The sequence below is a fragment of the Vitis riparia genome, chromosome 18, assembly GCF_004353265.1.
Source record: "Vitis riparia cultivar Riparia Gloire de Montpellier isolate 1030 chromosome 18, EGFV_Vit.rip_1.0, whole genome shotgun sequence".
Classification (NCBI taxonomy): domain Eukaryota; kingdom Viridiplantae; phylum Streptophyta; class Magnoliopsida; order Vitales; family Vitaceae; genus Vitis; species Vitis riparia.
The window spans coordinates 12,791,157-12,809,029 of NC_048448.1; the positions used below are offsets into that span (position 1 = coordinate 12,791,157).

The window sequence follows — 17,873 nt, forward strand, 5'->3', positions numbered from 1 at the left end:
TCTGGATGCGTGCTGAATTTTGAAATAATTAACCTTTAAAAAAAATTAAATATACTGATTGGCTTCCAGTAATTTAGGTCAAGATAGGGCCTTCTTTGTTTAGAGGTGATATACAGGCAGCTGTGGACGCATCTATGTAACTGCCTCCGTCTACCCTAACTATTGACCGTTGGATGATAAACCTGCCTCCACATCTAGTTATTCGATTCCATCTGACGGTTCCAATTATGAGCCAACATCCACCTCAAAAAAAAAAGGCAGAATCATCTCCCCTAGAGCATATGAAAATTCCCGAGAGTCTGACGTTCTCAATTCAGCTCGTCTATTTCGTCTTAACATAATTTCTTGAGACGGTGCAGCAACCGGAACACCATGGACGAATCGCCGATACAGTCCGATACTTTGCACTACTGGTGCTACCATTGCGAAAAGCACGTCTCCATCGAAACCCTACCGGATCTGCCTGACGTCATCTGCAACGAATGTAAGAACGGCTTCGTCGAGACAATCGGCGTCGCGCCGACAGCTCCGGAGCCTCAAAACGCTGATCAGATCGACGAGCGCTCTTTGGTATACGCGTTCACGCGACGCCTCCGACATATCGCTCAGCTGCCGAGTGACGACGAAGATCCGCCTTCACCGCCTCCAGATCACCCATCTGAAGACGACTTTCTGAGAATCGATCTCGACGGTTGGGACAATGACGAGGATGAAGACGTGAACGAGAACGATGGAGAGGGAGAAGAACAAGAAGAAGATCGATCTGATAACGAGAACGAAGGGAATGTATATCGCCCAGAGATAGATCGAGATCACCTCCGGAGGCGTCGCGAGATGTTACGCCGTCGTATTCATAACCTCGCTGCCGCCTCCGGCAATCCGAACGCAGTCCTTGATTGGGCGATCTTGATGGCATCAGAGGACAGCACAATCGAATTTCATTTTCAGATGCCCGAACCCGAAGGTTATACTGGAAATCCGGAAGATTACGTTGATGCAGCTGGATACGAGGAGTTGTTGCAGAACCTGGCCGAGAGCGACGGAGCTGCGAGAAGAGGAGCTCCACCGGCATCGAAATCTGCAATTTCCGCATTACCGAGTGTTGAGATTAAGTCGGAGGAGCAGGTTTTAGCTTGCGCTATTTGTAAAGATGTGGTCTCCATTTGCGAGATTGCTAGGAAATTGCCGTGTGGCCATGGATACCATGGGGATTGCATCGTCCCTTGGTTGAATTCCAGGAATTCTTGCCCTGTGTGTAGGTTTGAATTACCCACAGATGATTCTGAGTATGAAGAAGAGAGGAAGAAGAGATTGGTCCCAACTTCTGGAGGAGCTTCAGGTTCGGGTGGAGAGAATTCGGATTCTGGTTGACTTGGTTTGGTAAGTTTGCATTTATTTACTGTATTTTGTACTTTTGGTTGTTTGATGACTTGTGGATTAGATGAATTATGAAGAAGTTGAGATTTGTTTTCTGTTTCTTCTGAATGTAAATATTACTGAATTTGGATTTGGGGTATGCTGCTGAGGAATTCAATCTGCAATATTGGCTTGACAAGTAAAGTAGGCCAGTAGACTTTTAGAGTAAAAATGCTGCATATAGACTGTGAGGATATCATTATTGTAATTATACGTGGAGTAATTGGAGGGCTTTCTATCTTTTTGTTAGAGTTTCTTATCACCACTGATATGTTAGCATTGGTTTGCTTGATCTACTTTGTTTTAACTCATTTGTTTATGTTTATCCATAGACTTTTATAGAAGGAAAAATAGATCACGAACCTGGATATAGATGTCTCATTATTTTCAGGGTCTTATGTACTTCCATAATTTGTCATCCCTGTTATTATTGTTTGCTCTGAATGCTTGCAGTGCATCTGCCGGTATCTTAACTTGCACATGTATCTTGTTGAGGGATGAGGAGGTAGGAAGAGGGTTTTATTAAATTGGTTGGTCCATTCTCTATTATGTGAAAACTTAGACCTTGAAGTAAGCTTTTGTTATAATTGTGATCGAAAAGTCTTAACGTAACTTGGTGAACACAAAAATCAGTGAATGGATGAATGCTAGTAAAGTAAAACACATGAGGAGGATATTATTTTAGTTGCTGTTCCAATTAACCAATTTGGTGCTTCTTTTCATGTCAGTAGGACCTTTGTCTTGATGATGCAAGTATTGCTGAAGGACAGTAAAGGAGACTAATCTTTTGGAAACATATCCACCTACTTTACTAGTATTTCAGCCTTGCCCATTTATGTGAAATCTTCAGTGTTTTCCTCTTCCTCTATATCCTGGGTGGGGAGGAAATTAAAGCGACATCTGTTGTTGTCCCTGTATTGGTAGAGTTCATTTAGCAAGTGAAAAGTCTTTATCATTAAAAAAGGAGGACAATATTTTTAATATTGCAAGGAAAAAGGATGAATTATATCAATTGAAAAGGACTATTTAAGATTTTTAAAAATTTTTTTTATAGGCCTCCTATTTAAGCTTTATTCTAAATGTTGTTGATAACACTGATGAAAACAATATTTTGGATTTGTTGATTTTGAAGCTGCATCTTGGGGGTGCAGATTTTGAAGCTACATCTCAGAGATGCCGATTCAAAGTTGCGTTCTTGGAGATGCCAACTTCGAAACTGCACCTTTGTGATTGGGCTCCTTGTCTTACTAGGAAGTCCATCTTCAAGATGTTGCTTCTATGAAAAAGATGGGTGCAGTTTCTTTGTAAAATATAAAGACCACATCTTAGGGATATGACTGTAGCGTTTTTGTTTTAAACCTATAGTCACGTTTCTAAAACGTGGCTTCTTTGTTTTGTCTTGAAAAAAAAAAAAAATTCAGGGCTTGCCTATGTGGCATAAATGGGTTATTTTGTATGTAAGTTTGCAACAAATGTTACTTTTAATTCCTCCCCCCCACAAACACAATGCTTATGGCATTCAACTCCTATTTCCTTATCCATGCATACTTTTATGGACACTGTTATAACAGTTGATAATTGAAAACACGTTATTCATTTTCATGTTCATAGGAATATGGCACTATTTTTTCACCATTCTTGACAAAACTAACTCTTAAGAGTTGTTGATATGGTATTTTTCTTGTAGTAAAGGTGATATGGTTGAAAAGCATTTAATAGTAGTAGATGAATAGAAATTTTCTAGCTAGGATGAAGGATGGCAAAGGAAATAGTAGCAATAGCGATATATAATTTGGTGCAGGCAAACCATAAAAGATAGTTCGATGAAGAGTCAATTTTTGAAGCAGAATGGCTACATCTTTAAAAATTTTGGGACTATGATGATTCCTAGTCTTGTGATCTTGTGATAACCCATAGTAAGCCACTATATGTATTGGTGTTTTTTGGCAGTGATTATTTTGGACTTAAGTTTTTTAAGGTGGTGGAGGCTATTATCTTTGGGGTGCGGTATCAAGGTGATGATTTGGTGTTTAGTGGTGCTGTAGCCCTTGTATGATAAAATGATAGGGTGTATGAAAATACTTAATTAGGGAAAAAGCGAAACAATGGGGAAAAGTGTATCAAGGGTGACAATGGCAAAAGGGTTACTAACTTGAGTTTGGAGGTTTATGAGGATCTCTCTTAACTGTGTCTCATGCCTCCTGTTTTTTTAGTTGAAGCTTTCTTTCTCCAATAAATTTGATATACTTTCTCCAAAGGTTTCAAAAGTCTAGTTTTCCCTCTCTTCTTTAGTGAAAATACCTATTTATTGGATTGTACATGGTTATCTATCTCTCTCTCCCTCTCTCTCTCTCTCTCTCTCTCTTTATATATATATATATATAGGTAAACAAAACTTATATTAAAAGCATCTTTCGGATAAGGCACAACTAAAGTATGCAGGCAGTCTACAACGGATGCAAAACAAGAAGAGAATGAAGGAAAAATCAATTAGACATCTCTCCTTTTTTTATTAGAACGTTAACCAATCAATAGAATCTAACTAGGACAATGATGCCTAATTGAAGAATTATGTAGGCTTGAAAAGAAACTTAAAGTGCATTTGGTAATGATTCTAAAAAGCATTTTTAATCATTCTAACACTTGAATGATAAATTTTTTGAAGTGTTACAAATATTGGAAGTGTTTCCTCATATGGTAGTGATTTTAGGAAGTGTTTCTAATATTTCTAATACTTCAAAAATAAAAATTTTCAAGTATTAGAAATGAATTTGAAGTGATTTCTCTCTTTCCATTTAGTTCAAAATAAGTACTCGCTTGTGGCCTCTTCTTCCCAATAAAACTCTTGCCAACTCAATAAAGTCCCCTTTTATTGAAGAGGGCAACATCTACTTTACTGCAAACAAAGAGAATAATATACGAAACAAAGTTCTTGTTTTATCAGTGTAAGATAATATGGTCAGTTGATTCTTTTCACTATTGTAAAGATAGCAATGATTCATCATGATTTGTCTTCTTTTAATTCATCTAGAGTCAAAATCCTCTCTCACACTACTTTCTAAACAGAGAACCCCACTTCTCTAAAGACTGTCGATTGAAGGAAGGTTTGACTAAAAACTTTCCATCTTTAGAATCCTTCCTAATCACCACCAATCCTTACCATTCCTCGTAACTGGTCTCTCTTGAAGCCTCTCGAGAAAAGCATTGAACCTTTTCAATCCTCAATCATGGGATTGATTTAGTAAGCAAGGGCTCCAATGCCTTACTCAACTTGAATTAATATAGTTGCAACCTAAGCATCTTTTGAAGTGATAATCAAGACAAAGAGGAGACAGAAGTATTCAGTTGTATATCCCTATAGGAAATACTGGAACTTCACTTTCCTGCCATAACTCACAACTACAATGGATCAACTCTTAAAATCTTTCCATCCTTTTCTTATGGCTTTCCATAACCCTTACTCAAATACATCCTCCATAAAAACATCAACCATTCACTTTTTTCCTGAACTTCTCAACAATGACCTACCTACTCAAAGGCTCCTTTTTTGAAGCAAACCTCAAACACCATTTGCTATGTAAAACCTTATCAGGATCAGTTAAAAGCTTGAAATGAGATTATCCTCCTTAGTCCTTTGAGAAAGCTTGAAATGAAATCATCCTACTTGGCCCTATTAGAAAGCAATTGAGAACCTTCATTGCCAACACAAATGAATATGGGGAGAGTGGACAGCCTCTAGAACTTAGAAGTTAGCAGAACCTGTTCACCAGCATGGAAAATCTTGCAATTGAAATGCAATTATTTATCCATCAAAGCTCACCTTTGCTAGAACACCAAAAGAAAACCCCAACTAACATTGTCTCAAGTCTTTTCGATATCTGGTTTGCTAACCACCGCTTGGAGCTTTTCAACCTCACTATAGCCTGGTCTTTATCCCGTTTAAGACTTGAAATTCGGTCAATAATTTTTTTTTTTAATTGCTGGTTAGTAATAATTGACATGTGTTGGGGAAAGAGTACGAGTATGATTGCACACATGCCACAATCTTCTTCAATTCAGTTCTCCCCTCATAAGATTGAGGAAGATGGTGCCATCTGTTAGTTATGGCATGAACTGTGCAACCATTTCAATTAGCTATTCTCCAACTTCCAAGTAATGACCAAAAGCCATCCTGCCTTTGATCAGCATTGTTACTACAACATCCTGGTCTAAAAAAAACCAAAGCCAGAGTTGAAGATATTTTGAACTCCTTCAAAACTGGCCATGGGTGGGGCAAATTGTTAGCAATATTTCATAAGCGGTACCTAGTGGACACCAGCTTATTTCATGCATGATGTTAGGTGGATCCTGCTTTAGTAGTTTCGCATGTTAAATTTCTGGCTCATTTTTACCTTAATTTCACACATCATTTTCTTCTTTGGTATAATTGTGGCTTGGCTACCACAGCATGCTGCGTGGTTGGTTATTGCCATGTGTCTTTATGAATTAGTTTATTAATATAGTCCAGGTTGATTTGCTAGCTATGGCCATTGAAGCTAAAGAATGGGCATTATTTTAAATTTTCTGTGTATATGTACTGTTAACATGACAGTGATACAAAAATAATGGGGCTATTAAATGTGAATCAGTCCAAGCCTTGGCAAACTTTCTTACTCATTATGGTGTCTTTGGTATCCGATTTCTATAGTTTTGACAGGGAAAAGAGACTTTTGTCTGCTTTTCAGTAGTGCGGGAACATCATACAATTTTGTAAGTGTTGCAAGATGCTCATAGTGGTGGTGGGACATATATAATTTTTGAAAAGACAGTAGTTCATTCACCCAAATGCAATGGCCGTGTCTTTAATGCGACACTAATATATCGCAGCTCCTGAGATGCTTTGGATAATCAGGAGTATACAGAAAATTTGGCTGGGAGTGAATGTGATCCGGTTCTTCATCTAGATACAGAATCACGTGGTGTTTGTGTTTTTGGCGGAATAGGAAAAGTTAAAAATTTGGTTTTTGTTATTCAACAAAAAATAAGTTATTAATATTAATTAATATAATTAAAGTGAATTTGATTGATTATAGTTTTTTTTTAATATTTAAAAAATTTTATATTTCAGATATTAGAAAGGTTAATTGTCAAACTCATTATGGGTACAGGGATGATGCCCAGTCTCTAACCAGGCTCCGACTAATTGTAATCTTGCGGCTAGCCCAATGAAATTGAATAAATGAATATATCTTCAATGGAGCTCATAGGGCGGTATGCTGTACCCCAAAGAACCAGAGAAAAAGCTTTTCACACTTGGACCCAAACACAGAGCAAACCCAGTGGTGCGAGGGAGGGCTCGGATTCTGGGAACGGACCTTCCTTGGGTGGGGATTCAATTTCATGTACTCGGAGGAAAAAAACACAAAAATATTAATCCATCAGGTATAGGTTGAGAAATGGTAGGTTATATGTTGAATATGGCGGCGTTGGGTTGAAGTAGTGTTTCTGCTTCATGTGGGATTGTGGGGTCAGAATGTAGTGCAAGGACTTGAGAGTCCCAAACAACCTCTCTTTCACCACGCAACAGTTACCTTATCTATTATAATACATGATTGCGGATGATGAATGGGTAGTTTGAACTTTGAAATTTTGAAATAAAAAACAGCTATTCATGTAAGTTGTTTGAAACATCTATTAGTGACTAATCCGTCTAATTTTATCATTACATATATTGTGTATTTTATTATACATATTTTTTTTACTAGATATTTTCAATATTTCTTTTGAAATGATTCTCCAAATTTAAACGAGCTTTATATATTATACAAGCCTATTAAGCCACCAAGTGCTTTTTTTTTTTTCTTTTTTTACAAATATTCTCAATAAATTTCTTTATCCTTTTTTATATTCCCTTCTTTTTTTTTTCTTTTTCTTTTTACTTTACGGTATTAATCTTTTCATACCAAACCTTAAATTACAAGCTTTATCAACTAGGAATATGTTTCAGAACATTTTCGGAAATAGTTATAAATTGTTTCTAAAAAATAAATTTTATTTAAAAATTTTAATATAAAAAAATAGGGTTTTCAACTTATTCTCAATGAAAAAAATCACAAATTATTTTTCATATTTTGAATTGTTTTTCAAAATCATCTATAAAGAAATCTTAAAACACCTCCAATTTGTTTTAAAATGTAATATATTTTCAGAACAAATTTTTTTAAAAAAAATTGTTAACATCATGATGTCAATATCAATTTGAAAACTACTCTATAAAATAGTTTATTAACTTTAGCATTATCATAAGTTCAAATTCTTGTTGAATTTGGCTCAAAAAAAATTTCTTTGTATTTTTTATAATTTCATTCATTTGTAATTCCTCCAATTCTTATGTCAAATTTGCACCCTTTGACTCGAGGCAGTATTTTTCATCTAATATCAACATCTTGTTGTCCTCTTTTACTTTGATAACTTCTTCATCGTTGTAGGACTCTTCATTCCATTGCTTCACCGTTGTAGTTCCACTTGAAATTGTCTTCCTAATTAAATTATATATATATATATATATATATATATATATATATATTACCTTTTTTCCTTTCATAATTACTGAGGTGTCTTTATATTAATATTCATAATACCATCATTTACCAAAATAAAAAAAATAAAAAAAAATCATAGCCCATAGTGTGTAGAGCTTATAAAAAAATCAATCTCCTCGATTTAGGAATATACCAGACACCCCTCTTTCTATGTCAATGACTTTAAAGCTTAGAATAATTACTCATCAAAATATACTAGTATTACATTCTTGTGAGTATCAAAACACTCCTTATATAAACACAAAAACATCCAAACAAAATTTAAGAGTTAAAAAACTTTCATTAGTTATCAAACTTTTTATCAATAACATAAAGAGAATCTAAAGTCTCTAAAGATTCAAGTTTCTCTTTGTTTTTAGGTGCTTCATCAATTATTCATACTATCTATTGATATGTCATTTTTGTGGTAGTAGCAACACTCCACATCCCTCCAATAATAGAATTAAAAATGATTATACCTCGTAGCATGGTGTCTCCTTTACAATTTACTCGTATCATGATATATAATTCTTGTTGCTTAATTTTTTTTTTATAAAAAAAGAGCAATTGATATCTCATTCACCACTATCAATGTCATCTTTTCAACTAAAAGTATGGTTATTAGTGTCTTATATGACTTCAATAGAGACACTGATAAAATGATAGTTTGATTTTCTTACAATCTTGACCTTAACCCCGATAACTGAATTAATTAGGTTTATCCATATCATTTTTAACATTGGTTTTTCATTTATTTTTAACTTATATAATTACTTATTCAATAATAATCTATTTGTTAGAGATTTCGACATATAATCTTTCTTTAACTTTTCATGTAACCTAGAAGTAAATCTTATTTAAGACATTATATTTTATCTTAGGGGTTAGATTTAAACAAATCTACCATCCCTTTCATATATTTCCGATTTTTATTTTTCATACACATTGGTTTACTATGACTTTAATACCATTTGTTGAGAAAATCATAATAACCAAATATAGTAGAAAAATAAAGTAAAAATTAGATATATATTTTTAGTATTTGAATGCAACTATCTATGTCCATGGAATATCGAGATAAAATTCTTTAAAAAAACTTCACAATTATATATTCCAACATCCTCAATCAATCTCTATTTAAAATCCAACATAATATTTGTCCAATTAGTTTTCACTCTTCTTCTTCTTCTTCCTTTATATATATATATACACTAATTCTTTAAAACTTACATAAAACCATATGTTTATAGCCTCATGGGCTAATATTAATCCAATGAGTTTTCCAATCTTAATCAAATTCAAACACATAAACTTAGACTCTACACATGTTTTTTGAAAAAATAAAAATAAATAATTTGACTCAAAACTACCAGCAATTTTAAAGGTAGATTACTTAACTCTACAAATATTAATTTTCATAAAAATAAAAATAAATGTTTTTGACTTAAAATGATGAACAATGGATTAGTAAAGAAAGGAAAAACATCAAATGAAGTAGAATAATTTTTAAGCATAAAATATATCTCATTGAAACAATAAATAAGTGATCGGTTCATTTTTCGTCGTTTATTAGATCAAAACAAAATTTATAACCTAATTCACTATTTTAGAGTAGCTTGTACCCGATAAAAAATGGTTTTAATACAAACTATCGTAATATAGTGGTTTTTAAGTGTTGTCCACTAGAATGGATTATTCTTGATAATTAAGGCTTGAATAAGAGGATAAGAAATGATTGTAATAAAGTGAAATTGATTTAAAAATTTATAGTGAAAAATCAATGTAACAATGATCTCAAATTCAAAAAGAAAAATAAAATGTAAAATAGAAGAAAATCAATAGGAAATGAAATTCTCAAAGTTATGATTTTATAGAAAACAATTTTCATGGTGAATAGATGTTGAGATCTAATTTTCATCAAGTTATATTGAAAATCTAAATTTTCATTTAAACCGATTTTTGATTTAGCTTTACGTCTAAATCTAATTTTTCTTCAAATTAGGTCATTTAATTTAAAAGATCAATTCAAATTATATATTCAATTCATCTTAAATTATCTTCTAATGATTCACACAATGCAACTATTCAATCTCATCAAATTTAACATTAAAAATTTGATAAATCTATCTATCTTGCATTGTAGTAATCATCCAAGACAATTTGAAGAGAAAAATCCTCAAATTTCAATTAATCAATCAATTTGATCAAATTACTTTTGCAATTCAAGCTCAATTCTCTAATTCACCATGAATCTTGCCTCTAGATCCTCCATCTTCCAAGAAAAACGAGATTCAACCACTCATACTTGGAGATTTGATCTCACAAGGCATGTTTGGCTAGTGAGAAAATGAAGGAAAGTAGAAAATTTTATAAAGAGAAAATCCGAAAAGTTTTACAATTAGAAAATATATATCTCCTCACAAAACGAGTAAATCAAGTTTCTATTTATAGACAAAGGTCAAGTGGACATGTGACATCGTCTAAGAGGTCTTTCGGAGGCTTCTTCACCAAATAATTTGGAAAAAAATGCAATTTTGCACAATTGTACAAAATGGAAAGTTCATCAGCACCATTTTCGTCTTCTTGGAGCATTTCGCATAACTGTGCGAATTTTTCGCATGGTCATGCAAAATCAGTTTTCACTTTTCCCCTTTGAGCAGTAGCCAAATTCCCCTCTGGTCCAATTCGCACGACTATGCGAATTTTCCGCATGTTTATGCGAAATTGAAAAACATAGTTTTTCAATTCATTTTTGCCATTTCTTCCATTTCTTTCTCTTGATTCCACTTCAATCACCTCCAAATCAACTCCAAATCCCGATCCAAACTAATTGCATTACTTCTTTCATTGTTCATTTGGATCATCATCAACTTTATTTGTTCTCTTCAATTTGATTCATCTATTTTGTAACCAATTTATCCCAATCATACCTTGAAATGACACCAAAACTTTATAAAACTTGTTAGTAACTCTTGTAAGGGTAACAACATATTAATTGGGTGTTTTAACATAATTACTACTCAAAAGACGTGGAATTCATGAGAATTATTATTTATAATATGCCATTTTTGAGTAGTAATTAATAAAACTATGTGAAAATTCAATTATAATTAATATTATTTATTTATTTATCTTTAAAATTATAATCATTTTATTTTCATTATCATTTTAAAAAAAAATTCGTTCTATTATCACCTTTGATGGGGAATCAAAATAACATTAAATTAATTTATTATAAATATTTAGTATTATAAAAAATGTTTTTAAATTGAAATTGAAAATATTCCTTGTAAATGAGTTACACAATTTCTTATCATTGCTTAAGAATATTTAAAATGATATTTAATTAAAACCCTAAATTTGTAAATGTAAGCCCATTGAGATACTAATTTGATGTATCAGAAGCCACACTTGTACTGAACCCCTCAAACAGGGTAAAGAAAATTAATTTAATTCAATTATTTTTTTCTATTTTGATTTATTGGATTTAATTTTCCGCAAATATTTGTTCCAAGGAAAGTGATGACAATATCTATTTCAAAACGACAGCGTTGCGAGAAAGACGGCGTCGTTTAGGTTTCACCACCATCTAGTTGCGCATCCGAGTTACAAGCAAACAACCGTCTTAAACCCTGAAACCAAATTCTAAAACCCTTTCTCTGCCTCCCTCGGAGCAGCGTCCGTGGTTTTCCCGTTTCTCTCATCCCATGGATTCAAGTTTCGTATTCGAAGTCCCCAGCGACGAAGAACCCGAGTACGAACCAGACGAGGATGAAGAAGAAGAAGGAGAAGGAGAAGGAGCAGCACAGACCGCCTCTCAATCTCCATGGGACTTCGCTTCATACTCCGAGACGGTTGCCGAAGAACACGCTCGTCGAAGCACAACCTCAGTCGATTTCAAGATCTCCAAAGCGCTTGAGCAACGTCGTCTCCCAATCCCCAACCAAGACGATAGCTCCGAATCCGAGTCTGACCACCAAGTAAACCTTTTTCTCTCTGCGTTCATCGTACAGATTAGGCTTTCTTTACGGACTTTATTATCGGTTTGATTCTTCAGGAGGATTATACGCCCGAAGACGCTGACGAGGCGGCCAGTGTCGGCGGTGACCGCAAGTCCTTCTTTGCTCCTGCTGATGGAGCTTCTTTTCATGCCAATTCGTTCTTGGAGCTTAACCTCTCTCGACCGTTGCTTCGAGCTTGCGAAGCTTTGGGATACACTAAACCCACCCCAATTCAGGTATTCATATATTTCAGTCATGTATCTTAATTTTGCAATTATTGAATTCTAGGGTTTTATTTGTAGGCAGCCTGCATACCAATAGCTTTAACTGGGCGAGATATTTGTGGGAGCGCCATTACTGGCTCTGGCAAGGTATGTTGTTTGATTTTCGTTAACACGCGTCTTGGGTGCTTGTGTAATTGACTCTATAATGTACTACTATGAAAACGAGTTGATTTTACTAATGGGCAATCTGAAAAACTGAAACCTTCTCTAGTTATCGGTTCTGTGAAAATAATGATTTGGGATTGTTCCTTTACTCAGACGGCTGCCTTTTCCTTACCTACATTAGAGAGGTTATTGTTCCGTCCAAAACGTGTGCAAGCAATCAGGGTCCTTGTTCTTACTCCAACCAGAGAGTTGGCTGTTCAGTAAGTGTTATTTTGTCCAAGTTATTCTATAGTTTTTTTGTTTATAATTAAGTTTATTTCATAAATGTGGATCTCTTGTGCATATTGTTTGTGTGTGGTATTTCAACATGGTTATTACCTTTTATCTGCTATGGAATTTGTAGAACATGTTTTTCTTGTATGCATGTATGATCTCCTTGCCAGACACTATTTAAGAATTGGGCTTGACAATTCGAATGACTTCTGTATGGTTGTATGTATTTTATTTTCATGCTATCTAATTTTGGTATCACAGTGCTGCTGTCACACTTCAAAACCGGTTGATTTTAATAAGTTAATTAGGGCCAACAAGCAAGTTATGTTTCATTTACTTTTGTGCAATTGGAGTTGTATGTGCAGTTTTTCAGATTCCTTTAAACAGACAATACTATTTAACAGTACTGTTAATGGAGAACTTTGATGCCTGGACTCTTCAACTTTGCTTGACATACTATACAATGTAACAAAGTTGTGAGTGTTAGATCATTGTTGGATAATCATATTTTGCTTTGAATATTCACTATTTTTATTTTTTTCTTCTTTTTCAGAAATAAGAATAAAATAGAGAAGAAAGTTCTCTCTCTCTCTCTCTCTCTCTCTCTCTACATATAGATATTAAAGATCTATTATTTTTTCTTATAGGTGACTTCTAATTGATTGTTTTTTTCATGTTCAAGTACCATTCGCGATCATTTTTCATTTATATCTTAAAACTTGTGCTGCGAAGGATCCAACACCTAGTCAACCACTTGCATCCATACCTGAACCCATGTAAAATAGATGGAGAATAATATCATAAGAACAAAGAGTAGAGGGGCCAGCCATGCCCAGGCATTGGATTTGGAGAATGGATTGGTAATCAATGATTGAAATATCAAAATAACTTGGCGAAATTTCGCCGATATTTCGGTTATCGGCGAGCTTCGACAAGATATTTGCTACCGATTATCGGATGAGGGATATTTCGTCCATTTATCAAAAATACCGCCAATATTTTGGCTTTTATCGGTTTTTTTGCTCATTTTTTGGGAAATTTCCTGATTTTTTGGCTAGTCAACACATGCAAGAAGATGGTCAACCCACGCCAACGCTTAAAATTGTTAAAGCTTCGAACCCAAGCCTTCAAGGCTGGTTACCAACTTACCACTAGGATGACTTCACCTACGTTAATATATATGCATAAGCTTCAATATATTAAAGTCTACTATCAAAAGAATATTTTAATAAATTAATTCTAATCATTTTATTTTAAACTTTATTTAATTGATTATTAAAAGTATAAAAACTATCGTTATAAGTGTATGTGGGAGGAGCTAGGGGCGATTAGAGTCATTTGGGATGATCCTTGGTGTTTAGGGGGTGACTTCAATGTTATTCTCTCCCAGAGGGAAAGGAGTAATCAGGGAAGGCTACATGTGCAATGAGAAGGTTTGCCCAGATTGTTGACGAGTTAAAGATCATTGATCTTCCTTTGCAAGGGGGTGTGCTTACCTGGAATGGGGGGAAGGAATAATCAGGCTTGGGCCAGACTGGATAGGTTCCTAGTGACCCAGGATTGGCTTGATCATTTCAATGGGGTCGTTCAAAGCAGGTTGCCCAGACCTACCTCAGATCACTTTCCTATCTTGCTAATGAGAGGTGGGTTAAGGCGGGGCACTTCCCCTTTTATGTTTGAAAATATGTGGCTTAAAGTTGATGGTTTCAAAGACCTTCTTCGGGGATGGTGATAGGGGTCTAAGGTGAGAGGGAGGGCTAGTTTCAGACTAGCCACTAAAATGAAGGAGTTGAAGCAAAAAATCAAAGTGTGGAATAGCGAGGTGTTTGGTAGGCTAGAAGCTAATAAAAACTCAGCTCTTCAACAAGTTGAGTACTGGGATGGGGTGGAAAGTGAGAGGAGTCTTTCTGAAGGAGAAACAGAGTTGAAAAAAGAAGCCAAGGAATCATTTAAAAAGTGGGTTTTAATGGAAGAGATCCACTGGAGACAATTGTCAAGGGAGCTGTGGCTTAAGGAAGGGGATAGGAACACAGGCTTCTTTCATCGGATGGCAAATGTCCACCGAAGGAATAATTTTCTGGATAGAATTAAAACTAATGGGGTGTGGATGACTGAGGATCAGGAGGTGAGGGAGGGGATTGTGAATGCTTTTCAGCATTTGCTCTTAGAAGAGTCAGACTGGAGAGCTGATATTGAGGGGCTGCACCTCAATCGCCTTAACTCCCATGAAACTGAAGTCTTGGAGTTGCCTTTCACTGAAGAGGAAATACACTCTGCCCTAATGGAAATAAATGGTGATAAAGCTCTAGGTCCGGATGGGTTCACAGTGGCCTTTTGGCAAACATGCTGGGAGTTTGTGAAGGAGGGGATTGTGGACTTGTTTAAAGAGTTTTATGATCAAAGATCTTTTGCCAAAAGCCTTAATACCACCTTCTTGGTCCTCATCCCTAAGAAAGGAGGTGCTGAAGACCTAGGGGATTTCCGGCCAATCAGTCTGTTAGGGGGATTGTACAAGCTTTTGGCTAAAGTGTTGGCTAATAGACTGAAGAAGGTTTTAGAAAATGTGGTTTCTGGGGATCAAAATGCCTTTGTGAGGGGCAAACAAATTTTGGATGCTTCGCTTATTGCCAATGGGGTGACTGACTTCTAGCACAAAAGAAAAGAGAAATGGCTAATTTGCAAATTGGACATCGAAAAAGCCTATAACAGCATCAACTAGAATTTTCTCATAAAGGTTTTGCTTAAAATGGGCTTTGGGTCTCGGTGGATGGAGTGGATTTGGTGGTGCATCTCAACTGCCAAATTTTCAGTCCTGGTCAATGGGGTGCCTGTAGGCTTCTTCCCGAATTTTAAGGGGCTGCAACAAGGAGATCCTCTTTCTCCGTATCTCTTCGTTTTGGGCATGGAAGTGCTAAGCACTCTTATAAGAAGGGCGTTTGATGGGGGGGCTTCTTGTCTGGCTGTAGACTTCGGGGGAGAGGGGGAGTGGAGCTGATTGTCTCCCACCTTCTTTTTGCTGACGATACAGTCAGTTTTTATGAAGCTAGGAAAGAGCGACTAACCGCTTTAAGCTGGATTCTGGCTTGGTTTGAGGCGTCTTTCGGTCTAAGAATTAACCTAGCTAAGAGCGTCTTAATTCCGGTTGGTGAGGTTGAAGAGATTGAGGAAATGGCAGTGGAGCTTGGGTGCAAAGTGGGGTCTTTGCCCATTGTTTACTTGGGGCTGCCCCTTGGAGCCCATCACAAAGCTATTTCTATGTGGGATGGGGTGGAAGAGAGAATGAGGAGAAGATTAGCCCAGTGGAAAAGACAATATATATCTAAGGGTGGGTGTATCACCCTAATTAAGAGCACACTGGCCAGCATGCCTATTTACAATCTGTCTCTTTTTCGAATGCCCAAGAGTGTTGTAAAAAGGCTCGAAAAATTACAAAGAGACTTTCTTTGGGGAGGGGGTAAATTGGAGAGGAAAGTCCACTTAATTAATTAGGAGGTGGTGTACACACAAAAGGAGAAGGGTGGCCTAGACATTCGGAAGATTGATCCCTTGAACAAAGCCTTGTTGGGTAAATGGATATGGAGATTTGCCTTTGAAAAGTACAATCTTTGGAAGATGGTGATTGGGGTGAAATATGGTCAGGAAGGCTTTGGGTGGAGGACTAGGGAAGCCCGCGGGACTTTTGGAGTGGGCGTTTGGAAGGAGATTATGAAGGAGGCAAATTGGTGTTGAGATAGCATAAAGTTTAAGGTGGGGAAGAGGACTAGAGTTAAATTCTGGATTGATCAGTGGTGTGGCAACGCAGCGCTGTCCCAAACTTTCCTTTAGCTATTTGCCTTGGCGGTCCATAGGAATGCAACGGTCAAGGAGGTTGGAATCTCAGATTTTATAGAGATTTTAATGATTGGGAGCTAAACTTGATAAGAGACTTGCTTAATATGTTGAGGGACTTCAGGATATCTTCAGAGGAGGACTCAGTGTTATGGAAAGGAGGGGGTCATGGCGTTTTTGGGGTTAAGGATGCTTATAATTTGCTGGTTGTTCCCAATGCTTGCACCTTCCCGATTAAATGCATTTGGGTGGATAAGGTCCCAACCAAAATTGCTTTTTTTGTTTGGGAAGCCACGTGGGGGAAGATTCTCACTTTGGATAGGCTTAAAAAATGGGGGTGACAACTCCTTAACCGCTGTTTTTTGTGTGGTTGTGAAGAGGAAAATGTAAATTACATTCTTTTACACTGTATAGTGGTAAGGGCCCTCTGGGAGATCATCCTTACCCTTGTTGGGGTGGAGGGGCTCTTTTGTGGGGAAAAAAACGAAAAAGATTTGGAATTCCATCCTGTTGTGTATTTTTTGAACGGTATGGAAGGAAAGGAATAGATTAGTTTTTAGGGGGAGATCTTTAGCTATACAGAAACTAAAAAATTCTTTTGTATGTAATTTGTGGAGTTGGGCTAGGGTGTATATTGGAGAGGAGTCTTCTTCGCTCTTAGGCTTTTTAGAGTGGCTAGCTACCACTTAAGGGTGGGTGAGGTTGCTTGTTTTTTGCGTTCTTGTTCTAGGCTGCTATGCATACTCTCTGTATGCTTTGTGACATTTTGCCTATTAATATATTTGTGCTTATCTATCAAAAAAAAAAAAAAAAAAAAAAATTCTTAACAAATATTTTTTATATCATTTATAATTTAATAAAAAATATAAATATTTAAAAAATCATCATTTATTTTACATTATTGAATGCATTTGGATTAAATAAATTATATTTTTAACATTAAATTTATCATCATTTATTTCATTAATCTTATTTAAAAAAAATTAATATCATTTCATTTTTAATTTTTTTTATATTTATCCTTTTACTTTATTTAATTTTAAATGTGTTTATTTAAAATATTAAAAATATAAATTTATTCAAAAATTACTAAAATATAAAAAATTAATAATGAAGTTCTGATATTTTATAAGTTAAAATTAATTTGATAAGATATATTATTAATATAATTTTTTAATTATTTTAATAAATTAATATCAATAGCAAAAAGTTGTCACCACAAATAATAAAATTTTAGAAAGTAAATCTTAAATAAAATATTTTATATAAATCTTAAAAGGGAGTTAATTTTATATTTAAAATGTAATAAAATATGTTTTAATAAAAGTAATTTTTGATTTTTAAAATAAATGAATATAAATATATCAAAGGAATTTAAGATAATTTTTTCTAAAAAAATTTTATAA

The 17,873-nt window shown here is 35.1% G+C and overlaps 2 protein-coding genes across 2 annotated transcripts in view; both read left to right on the forward strand.

The window, feature by feature from the left end:
• The first annotated feature begins 249 nt into the window (after nt 1-249).
• Nucleotides 250-1,667, forward strand: LOC117907255 (E3 ubiquitin-protein ligase CIP8). The gene has a single exon (XM_034820732.1). It carries the CDS (start codon nt 373-375, stop codon nt 1,369-1,371), a length of 999 nt encoding a protein of 332 aa, XP_034676623.1. The 5' UTR covers nt 250-372; the 3' UTR covers nt 1,372-1,667.
• Nucleotides 1,668-11,592: 9,925 nt separating this feature from the next.
• The window catches only part of LOC117907685 (DEAD-box ATP-dependent RNA helicase 28), a 33,044-nt gene continuing 26,763 nt past the window's right edge, over nt 11,593-17,873 (forward strand). Inside the window, exons 1-4 of the mRNA XM_034821311.1 lie at nt 11,593-11,956; nt 12,034-12,213; nt 12,280-12,348; nt 12,520-12,626. Of these exons, the coding sequence (XP_034677202.1) occupies nt 11,684-11,956; nt 12,034-12,213; nt 12,280-12,348; nt 12,520-12,626 (629 nt within the window). The 5' untranslated portion in view covers nt 11,593-11,683. The remainder of the gene's footprint in view (nt 11,957-12,033; nt 12,214-12,279; nt 12,349-12,519; nt 12,627-17,873) is intronic.

What these genes read in the sequence shown, in the direction of transcription:
- LOC117907255 (XM_034820732.1), top strand. Translation starts at nt 373, where the DNA reads ATGGACGAATCGCCGATACAGTCCGATACTTTGCACTACTGGTGCTAC.